The 19,938-nt window shown below is 40.2% G+C and overlaps 1 protein-coding gene across 4 annotated transcripts in view; it reads right to left on the bottom strand.

The window, feature by feature from the left end:
* Positions 1–19,938, bottom strand: part of MAP9 (microtubule associated protein 9) — a 173,076-nt gene that overhangs the window by 110,917 nt on the left and 42,221 nt on the right. For all 4 annotated transcript variants that reach the window (XM_077477091.1, XM_077477088.1, XM_077477089.1 and 1 more), the window contains exon 6: positions 15,114–15,228. In XM_077477091.1, coding sequence (XP_077333217.1) covers positions 15,114–15,228 — 115 coding nt within the window. The remainder of the gene's footprint in view (positions 1–15,113; positions 15,229–19,938) is intronic.

Below are 19,938 nucleotides of genomic sequence, written 5' to 3' on the forward strand. Positions count from 1 at the left end.
TTTCATCCAGCGCTGCACTGATGTTTCTGGATTCTGAGTCAAGAGTCATGGAGAAAGCAAAACAATTGTCAAAGGATCTGCAGGAAAAGGTAGTTGAACTGTATAAAACAGGAAATGGATATAAAAAGATATCCAAGGAATTGAGAATGACAATAAGCAGTGTTCAAACTCTAATCAAGAAGTGGAAAATGAGGGGTTCTGTCGAAAGCAAACCACAGTCAGGTAGACCAACTGAAATTTCAGCCACAACTGCCAGGAAAAGTTGTTCGCGATGTAAAGAAAAACCCACAAATAACTTCAGGTGAAATACAGGACTCTCTGAAAACATGTGGTGTGGCTGTTTCAAGATGCACAATAAGGAGGCACTTGAAGAAAGATGGGCTGCATGGTCGAGTCGCCACAAGAAAGCCATTACTATGCAAATGCCACAAAGTATCCCACTTACAATATACCAAACAGCACAAAGACAAGCCACAAACCTTCTGGCACAAAATCATTTGGAGTGATGAGACCAAAATTGAGATTTTCAATAAGGCTTATGATGAAAGGTACACCATTCCTACTGTGTAACACAAAGGTGGATCACTGATGTTTTGGGGATGTGTAAACTACAAAAAGGCACAGGAAATTTGGTCAAAATCGATGGTAAGATGAATGCAGTATGTTATTAAAAAATACTGGAGGAACATTTGCATTCATCAGCCAGGAATCTGCACATGGGACGTACTTGGACATTTCAACATGACAATGATCCAAAACACAAGGCCAAGTCGACCTGTCATTGGTTACAGCAGAATAAAGTAAAGCTTCTGGAGTGGCCATCTCAGTCTCCTGACTTCAATATCATTGAGCCACTCTGGGGAGATCTCAAACGTGCAGTTCATGCAAGACAGCCCAAGAATTTACAGGAACTGGAGGCTTTTTACCAAGAGCAAAGGGCAGCTTTACCATCTTTATATAAAAGTCAAATAAAATAAGGTATACACAGTTGATTGATAATAAATGGCTTCAGCCAAACTCTAACCATAAGTGAAAGAAATGTTTTTGTGTTATCATTCATATTCTCTGAAAAATGGCGAAGAACTCATAAATTCCGCCACTGGTATGTAAACTTATGAGCACGACTGTATATACTAACTTATATATATATATACACATACATACACATACACACACACACACACACACACACGTATATGTACCCATGTGCATACATAATGGGATTGAATGGAACAGAACCAGAAAAATAATTAATTATATATAGAACCAGAAGAAATATTATTATTATGAATAATATTATGATGATTATGATAGTGTGTGTTCTAATTGAAGTATGAAATTAAAAACATATAATTTTCAGTGCCTTGCAAAACTATTCAACCCCCCTGGCTTTTTACCTATTTTGTTACATTACAGCCTTTAGTTCAATGTTTTTTAATCTGAATTCTATGCGATGGATCAGAACACAATAGTCTAAGTTGGTGAAGTAAAATAAGAAAAATATATACACAAAACTATTTTTCAGAAATAAAAAAACTGATAATTGACATGTGCGTATGTATTCATCCCCTTTGTTATGAAGCCCAAAAAAAGCTCTGGTGCAACCGATTACCTTCAGAAGTCACATAGTGAAATGATGTCCACCTCTGTGCAATCTAAAGCCTCAGACTTCCATCTGACTTTTTTGGGGATTTTGGTATGAAGGGCGTTGGCCATGAACTTGTTCTGCATACACATGGCAGAACATTTTCAGCCAACTTTCACCAAATCACGTGGTTTTTCAGCTCTTTACCACCACCCTTTGGGCAACTTCTGCTATTGTCGTCTTATCGTTAGCATTCGTTCTGAGCATGCGTATTTGTACTTTGGACTTTAGTCCTATGGATTTGTGTACACACAAAATCGTATTATCCTCCATGGGACATTTGTTGCTGGAAAGTTTGAGAGCATGCACAGTAAACATTTGTCTGTTGAAAAACTGAAAACAATTGTCCAATGGAGCATACACGGTTGTATTGTCAGATGAAAACAGGTCCAAAAAGTCAGATCGTGTGTATGGGCCTTTAGTGACACACGATCTGTTATTACATATACACACCTTTTTGAAAGACCCCAGAGGCTGCAACACCTAAGAAAGAGGCACCACTAACTAAAAACACAGATGAAGACCAAGGAGCTCTCCAAACATGTCATTAAGAAGTACAGTCAGGGTTAGGTTATAAAAAAAAAATAGGATTTTCAAAGCAGCTTACCTGTAAAATCCTTTTCTTTGATGTACATCAGGGGACACAGAGCCATAGTAATAACTATGTGGGTTATATCGGCGTATCAGGTGCTGGACACTGGCACGTCGCTTAAGGCATGAACTTCCTGTTTTATAATCCCTCCCATTACTGGGAGTCCTCAAATTTGTAGCCAAGCAATCAAAGTGTATAAGAAGAAGAAGGGAGGGGTCTCTGTGTCCCCTGATGTACATCAAAGAAAAGTATTTTACAGGTAAGCTGTTTTAAAAATCCTATATTCTTTTCTTACATCAGGGGACACAGAGCCATAGTAATAACCATGTGGGATGTCCTATAGCAATGTCAACTGAAGGGGGGGAGACAGAAGCAAGGAAAAGGAGGCCAGAGGACTCATACTGCAGCCTGCAGTGTATGCTGTGCCCAAAGGCAATATCCTCATGACCTTTAATATCAATTTGATAAAATCGGATAAACATCTTCACCGAAGACCAAGTTGCGGTCTTACAGATCTGAGCCATAGAGGCCTGATGATGCATCACCCAAGAGGCACTAATCGCCCTGGATGAGTGTGCTCTTAATTTGAGAAGGAAGAATTTACTTCTTTAAGCTGAAGCTTGAATAATCACTTGACAAACCCATTTGGAAAATAGTGGATCTTGATGCTGCCTGTCCATATCTTGGACCCTCTGGCAGTACAAACAAAACCTGTGTTTTGCAAACCTGAGCAGTCGCCTTTAAATAGATTCTGGTTGCTCTTACTACATCAAGAGACTGTAGTGCTTTCTCTTCCCCAGATTAAGGCTTCTGGGGAGAAAGAAGGAAGAATAATATCTTGGTTTAAATGAAAACCTGTTACCACTTTTGATAAGAATTCAGGATGAGGACATCAAACCTCCTCATCCTTATGCATGATGAAATATGGCTCTTACAAGACAGAGCCGTTAGTTCCGATACTCTTCTAGCAGAAGAAATGGCAAGCAAAAAATATTATTTCTTTCTTTTAAAGAACCAAGACAATTTCTCGTAAGGTTCAAATGTCTGATTCAGCAAAGCCAAAAATAACAATTTTAAATCCTAAGGATTTAAAAGGTGCCTTGATAGGGGGGATAAACCATGTTACCCCCTGAATAAGCTACGCACCAAGAGTGGGAAGCAAGAGGCCATAGGAAAAGACATTGACACGGCCTCGATCTGGCTCTTGATAAAGGTCAAAGCCAGCTTCATTTCAGATCCCATATGCAGGAATTCTGCCTATTGACATAGTTCCTGGGGTGCCAACCCCTGGATCCATACCAATAAACTTATGCCTTCCAGATTCTATAGTAAATGATTCTGGAAGCTGGCTTCCTGATATTAGTCAAAGTAGACACTACTGAAGGAGATCACCCACGATCCTTTATAGAGTGGGATTCAACAGTCAAACCTGATAAACTCCTTGTCCGTAAAGTAGGATGAAATACCAGAGCTTATGCAAGAAGGTCTGGCTATAATGGCAGAGTCCAAAGGACTTCTACTGTTGACCTTAGTAATGAATCTGAATGAATGAAGCTTTACCCCTTTTGGATGTACTTAGCCATTCTAAATAGTCATACCCCAGGAAGGGACACAGACTAGCTAAGGGTTTTCACCTGGTGCTTCGGCTGATCAATATTTCAGCCACGGACCTTTGCAAAAATGCACTAGTCCAAGTAGAAGCCATAGGACTTAAATGATCGAGTCCTTCATAGCATCTGTGGGAAACAGTGCGTCAAATACACCAGAGAAAAAATAGGTATATTGTTTAAGATCTACCTGAGCCCCAGCCTCCTGCACCTCAACAAAAGGGCTCAGAGGACTAGATGGGAATCTGCTATGTTTAGTCCTACTCTGGAGAGACATCATAGCAATAATCTTTTAAATAATAGAAGAAAAAAACAGTTTGTATGAAATACACAGGGACAGAAGTGTTCTACCCTTGACGGCTCATCTGACTAGCCGTATTTTTCTTTTTATCTCTCAGGGGAGGAAGACATTCTTTTGGAAGGGTTTTTTAGTTTGCTGTATACCTTTAACCCCTTAGAACCCTTAGAGAAGTTCCTGGCCCCTTTGCCACTCATAGCTTACAGTACAAAGCAGAGGCAGTACCAGCAAAAGAATGTTTCACTTGCTAGGCTATAGTACAGTACAATAACTGCTATTAATCCTATACAGTACAATGTTGTCAAAAGGGAAATGCCTGTGTCACCAAACCTGACCAGCAACCACTCAGCTCTGTCCCTCCACCGCCAGGCAGCAGCTTCTCTTGCAGAACTCTAAACTACTTCCTACACGTGTGGCCGGCGTTTAACGCCAATTAGCCATGCCCCCCGCACAAAAACACCCCCCTTCCTCTTTAAAACAGGGAAGCGAATCTCCCGCATATTAGCGCCGGCATAATGGCGGGTGGTGGCGGGGGGGGGGGGTAAATCCTCCACTCGGCGAGCAACCACTTGCCCAAAAAAAAAACTTTTTTATATAAAGAAAAAAAAGAGGCAGCTGGCTGGCATTCAAACAAAATCGCCAATCTGGGGACCCAGGAAGTGATTAGACCCCCCTTTCTCTTACCTGAGGATCTGAGCTGGCTTGAACGGAGAGGAGAATGGAGCTTCTGCTGTTTCCAGCATCAGAATGGCGAGTGCTCAATACAGCCTCCAGTGGTGACACATAGACATGACATGACATGACAAGACAATACATGGAAGGAGAGATTCCTGAGAAAAGCTGCCCTACCTTTCCTCGCCCTTCACGGTAGGCCCCCCGAGACCTTTAAAAGGAAACCTTCAGGAACAGGGGAACACTCAGGTTATCCCACAATCCTGGACCTGCGAGAAGACCCTGCCAGTAAACTTATTGGCCTTACTACCAAAAAGTACTGGATTGCAGGGCCCAGCTCTTAAAGCATTCGCAAGCAAAACCTTGTGTCTTCAGATGACGAGGCTCAGGTACCATTCATTTAGTCTATTAAGGAGACATCAGAACGGATCCGGTCAGGATGGCTGGCTCTCATCAAAGGATTACTGCCCGTGGAGCTCAGTACACACATCCTTATATGTGCCCAACACCTTAGACACTGGCGAAAAAACTGAGGACTCCCAGTAATGGGAGGGGTTATATGGGGAAGTTCACGCCTTAAGGGGAGTGCCAGTGTCCAGCTCTTGATACGCCGATATAACCCACATAGTTATTACTATGGCTCTGTGTCCCCTGATGTAAGAAAAGAAAATCCACATTTTTCATGATCCTTAGGAGCACCATCAAATCAATCATAACCAAATGGAAAGAACATGACACAACAGAAAACCTGCCAAGAGATGACCGCACACCAAAATCCATGGAACGGGCAAGGAGGGCATTAATCAGAGAGGCAGCACAGAGACCCTGGAGGAGCTGCAGAGCTCCACAGCAGAGACTAGAGTATCTGTACATAGGATGGCAAAAAGGTGTATGCACCATAGAGTTGGGCTTTATGGCAGAGTGGCCAGAAGAAAGCCATTACTTTCAGCAAAAAAAACAAAATGGCACATTTTGAGCTTGTGAAAAGACATGTGGGAGACTCCCAAAATGTATGGAGGAAGGTGCTTTGGTCTGATGAGACTAAAATTTTACTTTCTGGGCAAAGAAAACGCTATGTCTGTTGCAAACCCAACACATCACAACACCCAAAGAACACCATCCCCTCAGTGAAAGATGGTGGTGGCGGCATCATGCTGTGGGGGGTGTTTTTCAGCAGTCGGGACTGGGAAACTGGTCAGAGTTAAGGGAAAGATGGATGGTGCTAAATACAGGGCTATTCTTGAGCAAAACATGTACCACTCTGTGTGCGATTTGAGGCTAGGATGGACCATGCAGGACAATGACCCCAAACACACTGCTAAAGCAACACTTGAGTGGTTTAAGGGGAAACATGTATATGAGTTGGAATGGCCTAGTCAAAGCACAGGCCTCAATCCAACAGAAAATCTGTGGCCAGACTTAAAGATTGCTGTTCACAAGAGCAAGCCATCCAACTTGAAAGAGCTGGAGCAGTTTTGCAAGAAGGAATGGGCAAAAATCCCAGTGGTAAGATGTGGCAAGCTCACAGAAACTTATCCAAGGAGCTGTGATAACCGCAAAAGGTGGCTCTACAAAGTATTGACTTTAGGGGGGGTGAATAGTTATGGACATTGTAATTTTTCTGTTATTTTGTCCGATTAGTTGTTTGCTTCACAATAAAAATAAAAAATAAAACTTCAAAGTTGTGGGTAAGTTCTGTAAATTAAACGATGTAAATCCTCAAACAATCCATGTTAATTCAAGGTTGTGAGGCAACAAAACACGAAAAATGCCAAGGGGGTGAATACTTTTGCAAGGCACTGTATATATTTATACACAGTATATTGGATGAAGAAACAAAAAGCAATAAATGAAATATGAACATAAAAATAAATATAAAAATATATATAATAAATAAGGAAAATAAGGGGTAAAAAATTAAAAACTTAAGTAATATGACGTAAATAAGAAAAAAATATAACAAAGAATGTAAAACAAAACAAAAAAGAAAAAAAGTAAGAAAAAAAGAATAGGAAAACTTGAAATAAAAATGAAAATGGTAGTAATAAGTGTGTGTCAGATACCATACTTTAGTGTATGTAGAAATATAATAGCAAGGAGTAAAAACTATGCACTGAATTTGCTATTAGTGACAATGGTAGTAGTGAACTGTAAAGTTGGGGGGTGGGGAATGGATGAAAAATAGGAAGAGGGGGGGAACACAAAAGGGGTGGAGGCGGTTGGATGGGGGATGGGAATGGGCAAGAGCTAAGGGGGCTGGAGGATGTTAAAGAATCGTGCTGACTTCCAACTCTTCATTCATGCCTTTGGGTGAGAGACCATTGCGTTTGAAGATCCAGAAAGTCTGTCGTGCACACAATTTTTTGAACCTTTCCCCTTCAGGTAGGGAGTGGAAGATGGATTAGATGGCTGTAACTTTGAGCAATGCAAGGTTTCTATCATGATGGGCTAGAAAATGTCTCAAAATGCTACATTTAGGGTAACATTTCTTTCAAGCTCCTCCTGTGTTCCCAAAATCTGGTGCTGCTGGTACGACCCACATAACAGATTTTACAGGGGCAGGTGATGATAGACGACAACGTTGGAAGGACATGTTAGGAATTCTTCAATAGGGAAGGTGTTACCTTTTGAGTCAGAATGCCTTTAGTCCATGCGTCATGTGTCAGCAAGTTAGGCATTTTCTCTTGTGACATTTGTACATCCCAGTGAGCGAGAACATTTTAGGAATGGAATCCAGGAGTTTTTTTTTTCTTTTGCGTAACTTGCTGGGTGATATGAGGTTTTTAACCATATTGGCTCTTTCAAACACCAGTTTAGGCTGGGGGGGTGATGTGTGTCATAAATTTAGTAGAAAGTACAGCCCGGCAACTTGACAGCTTAAAAATATTTAAGCATTACAGCAATAACATCATCCAAAAATGCTTTTTAAATAGCATTTTTGGATGATGTTATTGCTGTAATGCTTAAATAAATATTTTCTATGGAGAAGCTGTGGTGTTACCGGCTTGTACTTCCTTTGGATCTTTTGTGAGCTTAATTAGCCAGAGCACTGACTACTCTACACACCAACTATATTATATAGCGGTGAGTTTGGGTAAGTTTAGGAACATTACAAAGAATCCCCTAATGTTTAAGGAGATTAAAAGAATCTTTCTCTGTCCAAACTTATTCGCCACCCCATACTTTTACTACCTACCAAAAGTCCACAAGGACCCACTCCACCCACCGGGAAGACCCATCATAGTAGCTATAGATGGCCCCACCAGCCACCAATAGACTTCTTTCTACAACCCATTGTTAAACAGCTCTTGGCCTATATACAGGATTCTAGTCATCTACTAGATACTCTGAACCACTGTGTATGGAACACTGACTACAATTGGGTTTTGCTAGATCTCACCTCACTTTATATTTCTATTGTACACGATGTAGGTCTACAGGCTGCCCATTATTTTCTTAGTCTTACTTGCATAGGAGAAGCTGTCACCATAAAAATGGATTAGCAACATTCCATACAGTCAATTCTGTCGTTTAAAACAAAACTGTAGTTCTATCGAGGACTACAACGCACAGAGTCAGGTCTTAATAAAACATTTTTTGGGAGAAAGGTCATCTTGGATAAGACATCAACCAGGCCTTCCAAAAATATCTTCAAAAATACTCAGAAGAGCCCCACCCCGAGGACAAAGCCAACAAGTAAAAAATAATCTAATAGACTCATCTTCCTTCCATAAAGGCCCCATGTTCATTACCAAGCATAACAACATTTCTTTGTAATGACCCTAAACACATTCTCCATTCCCCCCCCCCCCCCCCCCCCAGCCTAAACTGGTATTCAAAAGAGCCAAATAATGTTAAAAGTCTCATAGCCCCCAGCAAGCTACGCAAAAAGACAAAAACCCCTCCTGGATTCCATTCCTAAAATGTTTTCACTCACTGGGATGTACAAATGTCACAATAGAAAATGCCTTACTTACTCACACGTGACGCATTGGCAAAATAAATTCTCTGACTCAAAACCTTCCCAATTGAAGAATTTCTAACATGTTCCACCAACTTTGTCATCTATTTCACCACCTGCCCCTGTAAAATCTGTTATGTGTGTCATACCATCAGGCCCCTTAGCACCAGATTTGGGGAACACAGGAGGAGCTTGAAAGAAATTTACCCTAAATGTAGCATTCCGAGATATTTTCTAGCCCATCATGATAGAAACTATGCATTGCTCAAAGTTACAGCCATCCAATCCACCTCCCACTGACTACCTGAAGGGGAAGGGTTAAAGAAATTGTGTGCACAAGAGAATTACTGGATCTTCAAACTCAATCTCTCAAGGAGAAGATTGGACGAGAAAATGGAAGTCTGTATGATTCTTTAGCTTCCTCCTGCCCCCTTAGTCCTTGCCCATGCCCTTCCCCCATCCAACCCCCCCTTTTGTTCGCCCCCCCTTTCTCCTACACTTCCTGTCTCCTTTCCCCCTCCATTTTTGCTGCCATTCCCCACCCCCCAACTTTACACTGAAAACCTACCCCTCTCAGTGTATTCTACATATAATTCCAAACATTACATGTTGATATATATTTTTCATATCTCTTACCCTAATGTGAAATGTTTTATTAACTACCACACTTTTAAGTTCACTACTACCTTTGTCACTACCATTCTATCTCACTTTTTTCTTCCTTTTTATGTTTTATATTTTTTTTTTTCTGTTCGTTATATTTTCTTATTTATGTCATATTACTTAAATGTTTTTACATTTCTTACCCCTTATTTTCCTTATTCATATTCATTATATATATTTTTATTTTCATTTTTATATTTATTTTCCTATTGAATTACTTTTTATTTCTTCATCCATATACTCCGTATAAATATATAGATTTATATATAATGTTTTTAATTTCATACTTCAATTAGGACAACACACAATGCCATATTTTTTCTTCTGGTTCTTGTTTTTTCTGATTCTATATATAGTTATTTTTCACATACACACACACACCTCTATATCTATCTATCTCTACATCATAAGAATATCCGTCTCCGCCACCCAAATGTACATTATTTATTACTATTATTTTGTATATACCTTATACGTTTCTATAAAAGGTTTTTAATTAATGCTCTGACCCCAATAGTTACTGGTATTGTGAAGGTTAATCCAGCCCAAGCTGTTTCCAGGTCTTGCGGCACTCTGGGTTAACTGCCTCCCCTATTTAAAGTAGAGGTCAGCGCACGATAACCAGCTGACGAAGCGCATTCATACAATACAGTGGTAGGCAGTGGTAGGCAGCACCCAGGTTGACAGCTCCAGAACCTTTCCATGCCTAGAGATCCAGCTGGCATCTTTCTGAGTCTCCTCAATGCTTCAGCTTCAGCTGACACCTGCCAATCATGGCGAACATTTCAGGATCCACTGGTGGCTACTTTCACTGCTGCACCCGGCAATTGAGCACTATGCGAGTGCATTTTACATTGTTTTTACTTTGCAACTATTTAATAAAACGATGCTGCACTAGGAGTGGGTTGGCATTTCTACCCCTTTGCTAAGGGAGAGTTACCCTCTGTTTCTTCTGGTTATTGTCACAGCAAAACAAGGTGAGAACAAACCTTCGAATAGGGACACCTGTTTCGATGACATTTCAAAAAAAAAGAGGGGAATTTCCTCACTTTGGGGAGATTTCCTCTTATTTACTGTTGCATATCTGGGAAAGGAAATTAAGAAAAAGTTCCCCACAGGCAACAAAAAAATAGCAATTGTTAACCCTTACCTACTCTATCTAAAACAGAACAAAAAGGGTTGATCTTTAAATATACTTTAAAATGCATATTTATAAAGAATTAAACGTGACACATACCAAACATTTACTGCTTTAAAGGAAGGGCCCTAAGAGTATTTGTGTCTGAACTATAATTGTAGACAGCACAACATTTTTTAAATGTATTAATGAATCAATTTAAAAGATATTTATTTATAACAAACTGCCAATTAAGAGAATGACTCTTTATATTTATTGAGAGGTTTCTTTTCATAATAGGGATACTCCAACATGTGTGTTTTGCTAGCTGTATTAGCATTTTATAGTGCAAAATACAGACCACAATATGTGTGAAATGTGCATCTGCAAGGCAGCTGTGCAAACTATAATTGTGACAGATACATGCGGAGTGGTGAATGAGCAGCTGAAATGAAAAGGATACTTTACAGAAGAGTGATAGCTTATGTTTGATTATGATTTAACTAAATACACGTCTTGATGAATACAGTTTATATTGGAAAGTGTCAAAAAAAAAGTGACATTTGTTTCAGTAATTTACTGTCTTTGGGAGGACTTAAGATGACAATTCTCTAAGGCACAGTAAGAACAGGTTCTAAACTAATCAAGTTGCTTCATCTGAAAGAAAGAATTTATTCAAGATGCTATTTTCTGACACAATTTATAATCATTATCTGCAATTATTCTACAAGAATAACACATCCAGATATCCAATTTACAATGCTACATCAGAAAGTTCGGGCAGAGACAAGAAAAAAAGAAATGTACATATAAATTAATTCAATCCTCTTCAAAATCACTCATAGCTATAAAATAAATATTAAAATTTATGAATATTTTAAATATCCATGCCTTTACTCAGGCCCGCTTCTTTTACTTCTGTTTATTCTACCAGTTATGGCTGGACAGTTTAACCACTTCCATACCGGGCCTATACTGGCACTTCTCTCCTACATGTAAAAATCATATTTTTTTTTGCTAGAAAATGACTCAGAACCCCCAAACATTATATATGTTTTTTTAGCAGAGACCCTAGGGAATAAAATAGCGATCATTGTAACTTTTTATGTCCCACAGTATTTGCACAACAATTTTTCAAACACGTTTTTTTTTGGGGGAAAAAAAACAGTTTCCTAAATTTAAAAAAAAGCGGTAAAGTTAGCCCATTTTTGTTTTATATAATGTGAAAGATGATGTTACGCCGAGTAAATAGATACCTAGCATGTCACGCTTTAAAATTGCGCCAAACTTTGGTATTTAAAATTGAAGCGTTGCCTATGGAGATTTTTTTTTTTACAGGTTACCAGTTTGGAGTTACAGAGGAGGTCTAGCTAGAATTGTTGCTCTCGGTCTAACACACGTGGTGATACCTCACATGTGTGATTTGAACGCCGTTTACATATGCGGGTAGTGGTTAACCGATATATAGGCCGATATTTGGCATTTTTTAATTAATCAGCCGATTGTGCTGATAAAAAAGGCCGATTATTACTTCAGCACACTTGCAAAACACTTCTGCAATAGAAGTCAATGCAAGTTGCCTGAAGTCAGTTAAGTGACTTCTCTGGGCAGTCTGCCAAGAAAAGATCAAAGAGATACAATGTTTATAGTTATCAATGAACTGCACTCCCTGTGAAGAGTTCTCAGTTTAACCGTTTAAAGACTAAATATTTTCTGACACTTGATGCTTACAAGTAAAAATCCTGTATTTTCTGCTAGAAAATCACTTAGAACCCCCAACCATTATACATATATATATTTTTAGCAGAGACCCTAGGGAATAAAATGGTGGTTGTTGCAATTTTTTATGTCACATGGTATTTGCGCAGTGGTCTTTCAAACGCAATTTTTTTTGGAAAAAAATACACTAATGATTTAAAAAAAAAAAAAAAAAAAAAAACAGTAAAGTTAGTCCATTTTTTTCGTCCAAAAGTTTTGAGTACCTGTTTTTGTGTATTTAATATATCGTTTTTTTTATTAAAATCTAAATTATACATACAAGTGAACTGATTGGAGATTTGTTTTGTTTAATAAATGTTTAAATGTATGAAATTTTCTGTATCACTTATTACTTAAGACTGCTTTCACAGCGGGGCAGGCAGGCGTTGACGGTAAAATGCTGCTAGTTTTAGCAGCGCTTTGCTGTCATTTTAGCGGTGCTATTCGGCTGCTAGCGGGGCACTTATAACCCAGCTAGTGGCTGAGGAAGGGGTTAAATGCACCCGTGAAGCGTCACTGCTAAATCGCATTGCAGGCACTTCAGCAGTGGTGCCCATTGATTCCAATGGGCAGGAGTGGTGTACACCGCACCAAAGATGCTGCTAGCAGGACTTTTTTTTTTTTTTAACGTCCTGCCAGCGCATCGCCTCAGTGTGAAAGCACTCGGGCTTTCACACAGACTGAAGGGGAGCCGTTTTGCAGGCGCTATTTTTAGCCCAAAAGTACCTGAAAAATGCCCCAGTGTGAAAGGTGTCTAACAGTTAGATTTTATGAGATGAAGGGAAAAAAAAAAAATCAGACTAGCATATCGGCCCAAAAAAATAAAATCGGCATCATATATCGGTCATCGCGATTTCTAAATATCGGCATTGGCCAGAGAAAAACCCATATCGGTCGACCTCTATATGCGGGTGCGACTTGCGTGTGCGTTCGTTTCTGTGCTTGAGTACACGGGGATGGGATCGCTTTAAAAAATTTTTATTGTTTATTTTACTTTAAATTTATTTATCACTTTTATTCCTATGACAAGGAACGTAAACATCCCTTGTCATAGGAATGGTGCGTGACAGGTCCTCTTTATGGAGAGATCTGGAGTCTAAGACCCCAAGATCTCTCCTCTCCAGGCTGGAAAGATTGAGAAAGAAAAAAAAATGAATGAATGAATGATCTCTTTCATTCCAGCTGAGAGACTCGGTTTTGTTTACTTCCAATGGCCGGACGCAACGTCGCGCCCGGGCCTTCCGAAGGTCATAGAGATGACTGGGGACCATCTGGTCACCAGAAATCTCTATGATCAACATCCAGCGGCGGTGGATTATTTTTTAGGTTTGCCAAACGTATGGAGAAGCACTGGGGGTGGAGTTGGGTGGGGAGGACTATGTCCTGGCAGAAAAGAATAATATCCAAATGATGCCTGCTGCAGGCATCATTCAAATATCCCCACTCAAAGTAAATTACATCATATGACGTGATTGGGCTGGAAGTGGTTAAAGGATAAGTTCATCTTTTGTAACATGTAACCCATATTCAAGGTGTAACATGTTACCAGCCACAACACCTTCCTCATCCCCACTGTAATAGCTGGCAGGGTTCTCTCCTGCCCCCGCCCTGCTAGCTGTCTGGCAACGTCACTCATTGACAGGGCTCTGTTCTGTTCTGTTCTCTGTTCATAGGTGCGGCAACCTTTGCAGCTGTCAGCTTGTAATTTTCAAGCTCTGTGGTAGTTCATTCATGCTTTGTGTCAGATTGTATCTGCTTACCCATCCGGAATGTATGGGCAAGCAGCTACATTGGCAGATCTGCTGGAGACCTTCATGGCACCAGGAATTCATGCTTTGCAGGCTTTTTGCTTTAGTTGCAAAAAAAAAATAAAAAAAAATGTGCATTTATTTTTTTTTCCCAAAAAGCAAGGGTAGGAGTAGAACCCCTGTCATCATTGTATTACTTTCGGTGTCCCTGCTAGGCAGATGCATCCTCTCTTTTTTGTCCAAGTGACCATTGTCCCTGGGATTTAAAGCAATGGGAAAATTAAAAAATGAAAGTTGTAATGCGGACATGAATAGAAGGGATATTTTATAATGGGGATACTTGGTCTAGCGATGTGTCTCTTTGGATTCTTTCTCATTTCCTAAGGTATGCATAAAAAAACAGAAAGTCGGGGCAAATTTCAACAAATAAAAAAAAAAAAAAAAAACAGGGGGTTTTAACTAATCCCTATTATGTTATTATTTTTTGCTTTGAAAGGTAAAGGAGAGATATGGGGTCTGACCCCAGATCTCTCCATAAGAACTGGCCATCCTTATTTCTAATACATGGGACAGTTACATCCCTTGGTCTTAGGTCCATCACCTAAGGAAACTACCGTAGAAAAAATTGGTCTGCTATAGGGTGTAATACCTAAACCTTTTGGCCATAGTTTACGGTTATTTCTAATGTTAAACCCTGTGTTTTCAAACACTGTTATGTCGAATCTCTTTTTCAGTCTCTCTTCTACTTTCAAAATCAATTAGCCTAGCACATTCTTGGACATCTTAGATAAAATATAATTATTGCTCTTTACTTTTATGGTAAACCATGATTTTAAAATCCATATTAGAAGTCTAGAAAGATATTCAATATGTTGTGTTTTCTTTTCTTTACCATCAAACACCAAAGTAAAATCACCTTGATATCATTGCTCCTGCTAAGCACAGAACTGCTATGCATTTATCTTAATTGTTAAGAATGCTGGCTGTTGAATTGGACAAATATGCAAGAATATTTTGCGCCACCCTCAAAACAATAGTTCTGGTGTGCCCACCTTTAAGTATCCCTGACGCATCTTCCTTTGTGATCGTCATTTCTTTTTGAACAGCTGTCCTAGGAAGAGACCTCAGTCTTGCAGTTGGCGAGGGCGAATCTGATAGCCGAAGTCCCTGTTGAAGCATATGGTGTATATATTTAATGTAGCTCACATAACTGTATTATCAATGGTTTATCTAGAATGCAATACACCTATTGCCATCATTTCTAGTGTGCACATGTGGAAATGTAAAAATAAGGGATGCTTAACTTGACAAAGAGTTTCAGCGTTGACATTAAAGGGTATCTGTAAAAAAAAGTGGAATTTTGTTTTTTTAGGGTGTCTAATGTAGAAGCACAAAGGGTAACCTCCACCCAGTCCTTCATCACTGGCTAGTAGTGAAACCTGGTGTTTCAGCACAGCTATAAAATACAATAAGCGAAATTGATTAAAACTAAATCAGTCAGAATCTGGAGCAGCTGTGCATGACAACCAATCAGCTCCCGTCTTTCATTTTCAAAGTTAACTGAACAAGTTAAAGATAGAAACTGATTAGTTGCCATGCACAGTCACTTCAGATTCTGGCTGCTCCAGTTTTGATAAATGTCCCCAAGGTTTGGTATGGCAACCAGTGTATTTTACTGGGAAAACACCAGTCTAATAGTGTGATAAACAAGGAAAGAGGTTCTATTTTTTTCATAGGGCATCCAAACAGTGGGGGGCCCCTTCATAGTACATATAGACATAAGTGGCGAGCAAACGATGGAATTCAGCAACTGGATTGAATGCTCATATGCAGTGTTAACCCACAGGTTTTCGTGGAGCTCTCCATCCAGTTGTTTTTGGTGGCCACCCAGCAAAAAAACTAGAGACAACACTGCAGAAAGTCTGCTCTACCTCCAAATTCTACTTCAAGGTTTTAGGGCTAGCCTGGCTCCTCTGTGAGCCAGACTCTAAGCAATAGCGATTGTGACAAACTGCCTGGTACCCTGCCTGGGTGCCTCTGCCAAGATACAGCTTCTTCCACTCTGGAACCAGGTATTATAGCTGCAAATTGCACCCAAGAACTAGACAACACTAGCTTAGGTGCAAATTGGAACTCTTTATTGAGAATTCACACAGAAATTATACCGCACAAAATCAGATAAGAGTTTGATCACATTATCCTAAACAATGCAAACAATTTAAACAGTAGTATTATCAGTACATCTAATGAACAGCTAGCAGTGAACAGTAACCTAATTAAACAGTGATCTAATTAACAGTAAGCTAATCAACAGCCAGGCGCCCAAGATTTGATTAGTCAAGGAACCCACCCCAGACAGTCCAGTACACAAAGTACATTACACATGCTGTCTTTCAGGTGTTTGGCTTTCACTTGTGTAATCTGTCCATTAGAAAAATCATCATAAGACAAAACGCATATGCTCCAGCAGTCTGAACAAGTGGAATGAATTTATCTTCATAGATTTCGTGAGAGAGATTGTTGATAAATATTTGTGTCCCAAATAGAGTTCTTCTTCAACCCAACCATATTTCCTCCGATCATTAAAAGGGGTTGTAAACCCTCGAGGTTTTTCACCTTAAGGCAATCTATGCCTTAAGGTGAAAAACCTTCTGTAGTATAGCAGCCCCCCAGAGACCCCTTTTTACTTACCTGAACCCGATCTTTCCAGTGACGAGAATGAGCCCAGCGGCTCCAGCCACTGTCTCGGTTCCTCATTAGATTGATAGTAGCAGCAGCCATTGGCTCCCATTGCTGTCAATCAAATTCATTGACATGTGAGGCGGGGCAGCGCAGAGTACTGCTGTCTGTGTTAATGGACGCAGCAGCAGGATAAGGAGCACGCCCCCATGGGTGCCCACTTGTAATGCGCCGCTCGAGGAGGATCTGGGCCACTGTGTGCAAAACCCTTGCACAGAGGAGGTAAGCATACCAATGTTTGTTATTAAAACAAAACAAACAAAAAAGAAAAGCCCTTTACAACCCCTTTTACCTGTACAAGATTAAGATTACACCTTTCCATCCAAAAAGGAAAGCTTTATTGTCTTTATTCAAAGAATTGGTCCAAGCCTCACTCTCAGCATTTGTCACGTTGTTGTCCATCATTAGAGAATGATCTGCTCTCTCCATGGAATGAAAGGCTGAACTGAGCCCTTTTCCATGCTTTAACCAGAAGAAGCAGACAAGATCCCTGGTCTCCTTCATGGGCCATAATCAGTGGGTAGAAGGCTAGCCCCTAGTCCTCTCCAAAAGCCCCTGTCCCAGTTGGGTGTGTCACAGCGATATTAAAATGGGCAGTGGCAGGAAATTTGGGAACTTGCCAAATAAACTTGGAAATGCTCAGCTCCAAGAACTTCTGGGTTTGGTCATCAAGTCCTGGTGACAGTGGCTGAATATGAAGAAAATAAGGGACTTTAAGTCCCCACTCAGTTTGCATGAGCTGGAGAAAGAGAAGGAATCATCAAGGGTCTACCAAATACCTAGTGGCTCCTTATAATGAACTTCTTTATGTCTCTATATGTTATCACATAGGGTGTTTGCCAGCTCCCTTGTTATGGTAATAACATTTATTAAAAAAATATATTTTTAAAATAATCATATATATTTTAATAAAAACAAAAAACAAAAAAATGAATAAATAAATAAATAAATAACACACTATTAACCAACACACATAACTCAGAATGCACAATATATGTGTACATAATGTAACATCTGTTGCATAGTGCATATCCCAACCCACACCAGAGGTAGAGGAATAATTTTAGTACTATCATTTAGGTTTAACTCTGAAGTCATGAGCTGTAAAGTGTTTTAATGCGTTGAATACTTAGAGTACAATTTTGAGCAGTGTTAAAAGGGGTGATTAGACCGAGAGCGGCAGATGCATTTTAGTGAGACATATCAGTCCAAACTAGTGCCCTAAAGTGATACTAAAGGCAAAAAAAATTTTTTTTACCTAATGCATTCCTTGCATTAAGATAAAAAAAACTTTACATTTCTCTGTCCTCCCCTTCCCTGTGAGTGTTGTGCATGGCTGTATCGCTTCTTCTTCACACAGGGACTTGAACAATCAATCTGCTGTCAATCAACTGCAGGGAGGAGGAAGTGGGGGTGTGGGGTTAAGCTTCATAGAAGTAGGGGGGTGACGTGGCTCCATAGACACACAGTACAGAAACGAGGAGGCCTTGTTCCCCCGTAGCGCACAGCTTGCTTTACAGAGCAGGTGAGTATAACACGTTTGTTATTTTAATAAAAAAAGGAAAACAAAATTAACCTTTAGTAACGCTTTAAGGGCCTGGTAGGCTACTTTTATAAAAGCAAAAATGTACAGTCTTAACAATGGTTGCCCATACAGGGGAATCAGCTTCTTACAGTAAAATGATCCACTGAAAATACAGAGCCACCTGACTACACTTCAGAAGCACAGCTGCTCTCTGGTCTCCCAAACTATGTGCTCCTTAGGCTCAATCAGCCTAAGCTTACTGCACCGCACTGCCCAGGCCCACTATTGGCCACCAGATAGGGTTCTTTCAGCACCCCAGGACTCTCTAGTTGCCTCAGCTTTCTTGGTCCTCTGTTGACCCACTTAGCTGTCCCAACTCTCACAGCCCTGCAGGTAAGGGAATCTCTCCAACATGGAGTTTTATCTTACCAGTAGGTCACCTCTCCTAGCTGGAGGTCACTTCACATAAAAGTTCTGTCTCCAAATAGCAGCAACTACCCTGAGCTACTCTCAGACCTACCTTATGACATCCCTTAACAATTTTGCACCCACACAGGCTGCAGGAGTCTAGCAAGGTCTGGACACAGTATTGAAGGTTCTGTCATGCCCAGGACACTTTGGAACCTTCAGGCTGAGTTCACACTAAAGCACAGAGCAGCTCACAGCAGGGGTCCACAGTCACCATTTCAGGTCTCATTTCAGTCCCAATTTTTGGCTGAATTCGGACATGAAATAGACCAGAAGACGCACAGGAGCCACTCTAGAAATGTGTGAACCGGCTCCATAGTGAGCCGGTCACAATCTCCTGATATGCAAATTGGATGCAAGGAAAGGAGCATCAAATTCGCAGTAGTGTGGATCCAGCCTCAAACTCCAGACCCCAATCCAGGATTACAAAACCCAGAGAAAACTTACAATAGTGCATACCCAACACATACTCCTGACCGCTGCACTCTATAGTGTGCTGTACATTGCATACTCCTGACCAATGCATGGTCTGTGTTTCTTTTCAGGACATTACCATTTGCTTAATTTCATGACTACTTACATAGTTACATAGTTAGTAAGGTTGAATAAAGACACCAGTCCATTCAGTTCAACCTGAGTGACTGTGGGTGCGTGTCTACAATTATCTCTATTTAAAAAGGTACCTATATAGTGCCATCAATTTACACAGTGCTCCACACATACATTGCACACTCACATCGGTCCCTACCCTAAAGGAGCCCACAATCCAAGGTCCCCAACTCATATTCATATACTAGGGCCAATTTTGGACAGAAGCCAATTAACCTACCAGCATGTCTTTACCCGGAGGAAACACACGTAGACACAGGGAGAACATGCAAACTCTAGGAGGTAGTGTCATGGTTGGGATTCGAACCAGCCACCCTTTTTACTGCTAGTCGAGAGTGCTACCCACTACACCACTGTGCCTATGAATAGAAATAATTTTGTCATATATAAATGGGGTACTGCACTATTTCTGACCAGCACCAATATAATTAGAGATTTCATCAAAATTCTGATTCTTATTCTGTAAGCTCAAAGTTCTGCTGTAATTCTATTGGTCACTGCACTAAGAACCCATTCACACTGAACAGACAGCTGCT

This window comes from Lithobates pipiens, unplaced genomic scaffold, assembly GCF_037356315.1.
Source record: "Lithobates pipiens isolate NorthernLeopardFrog02 unplaced genomic scaffold, aLitPip1_a1.2 Scaffold_13, whole genome shotgun sequence".
Taxonomy (NCBI): Eukaryota; Metazoa; Chordata; class Amphibia; order Anura; family Ranidae; genus Lithobates; species Lithobates pipiens.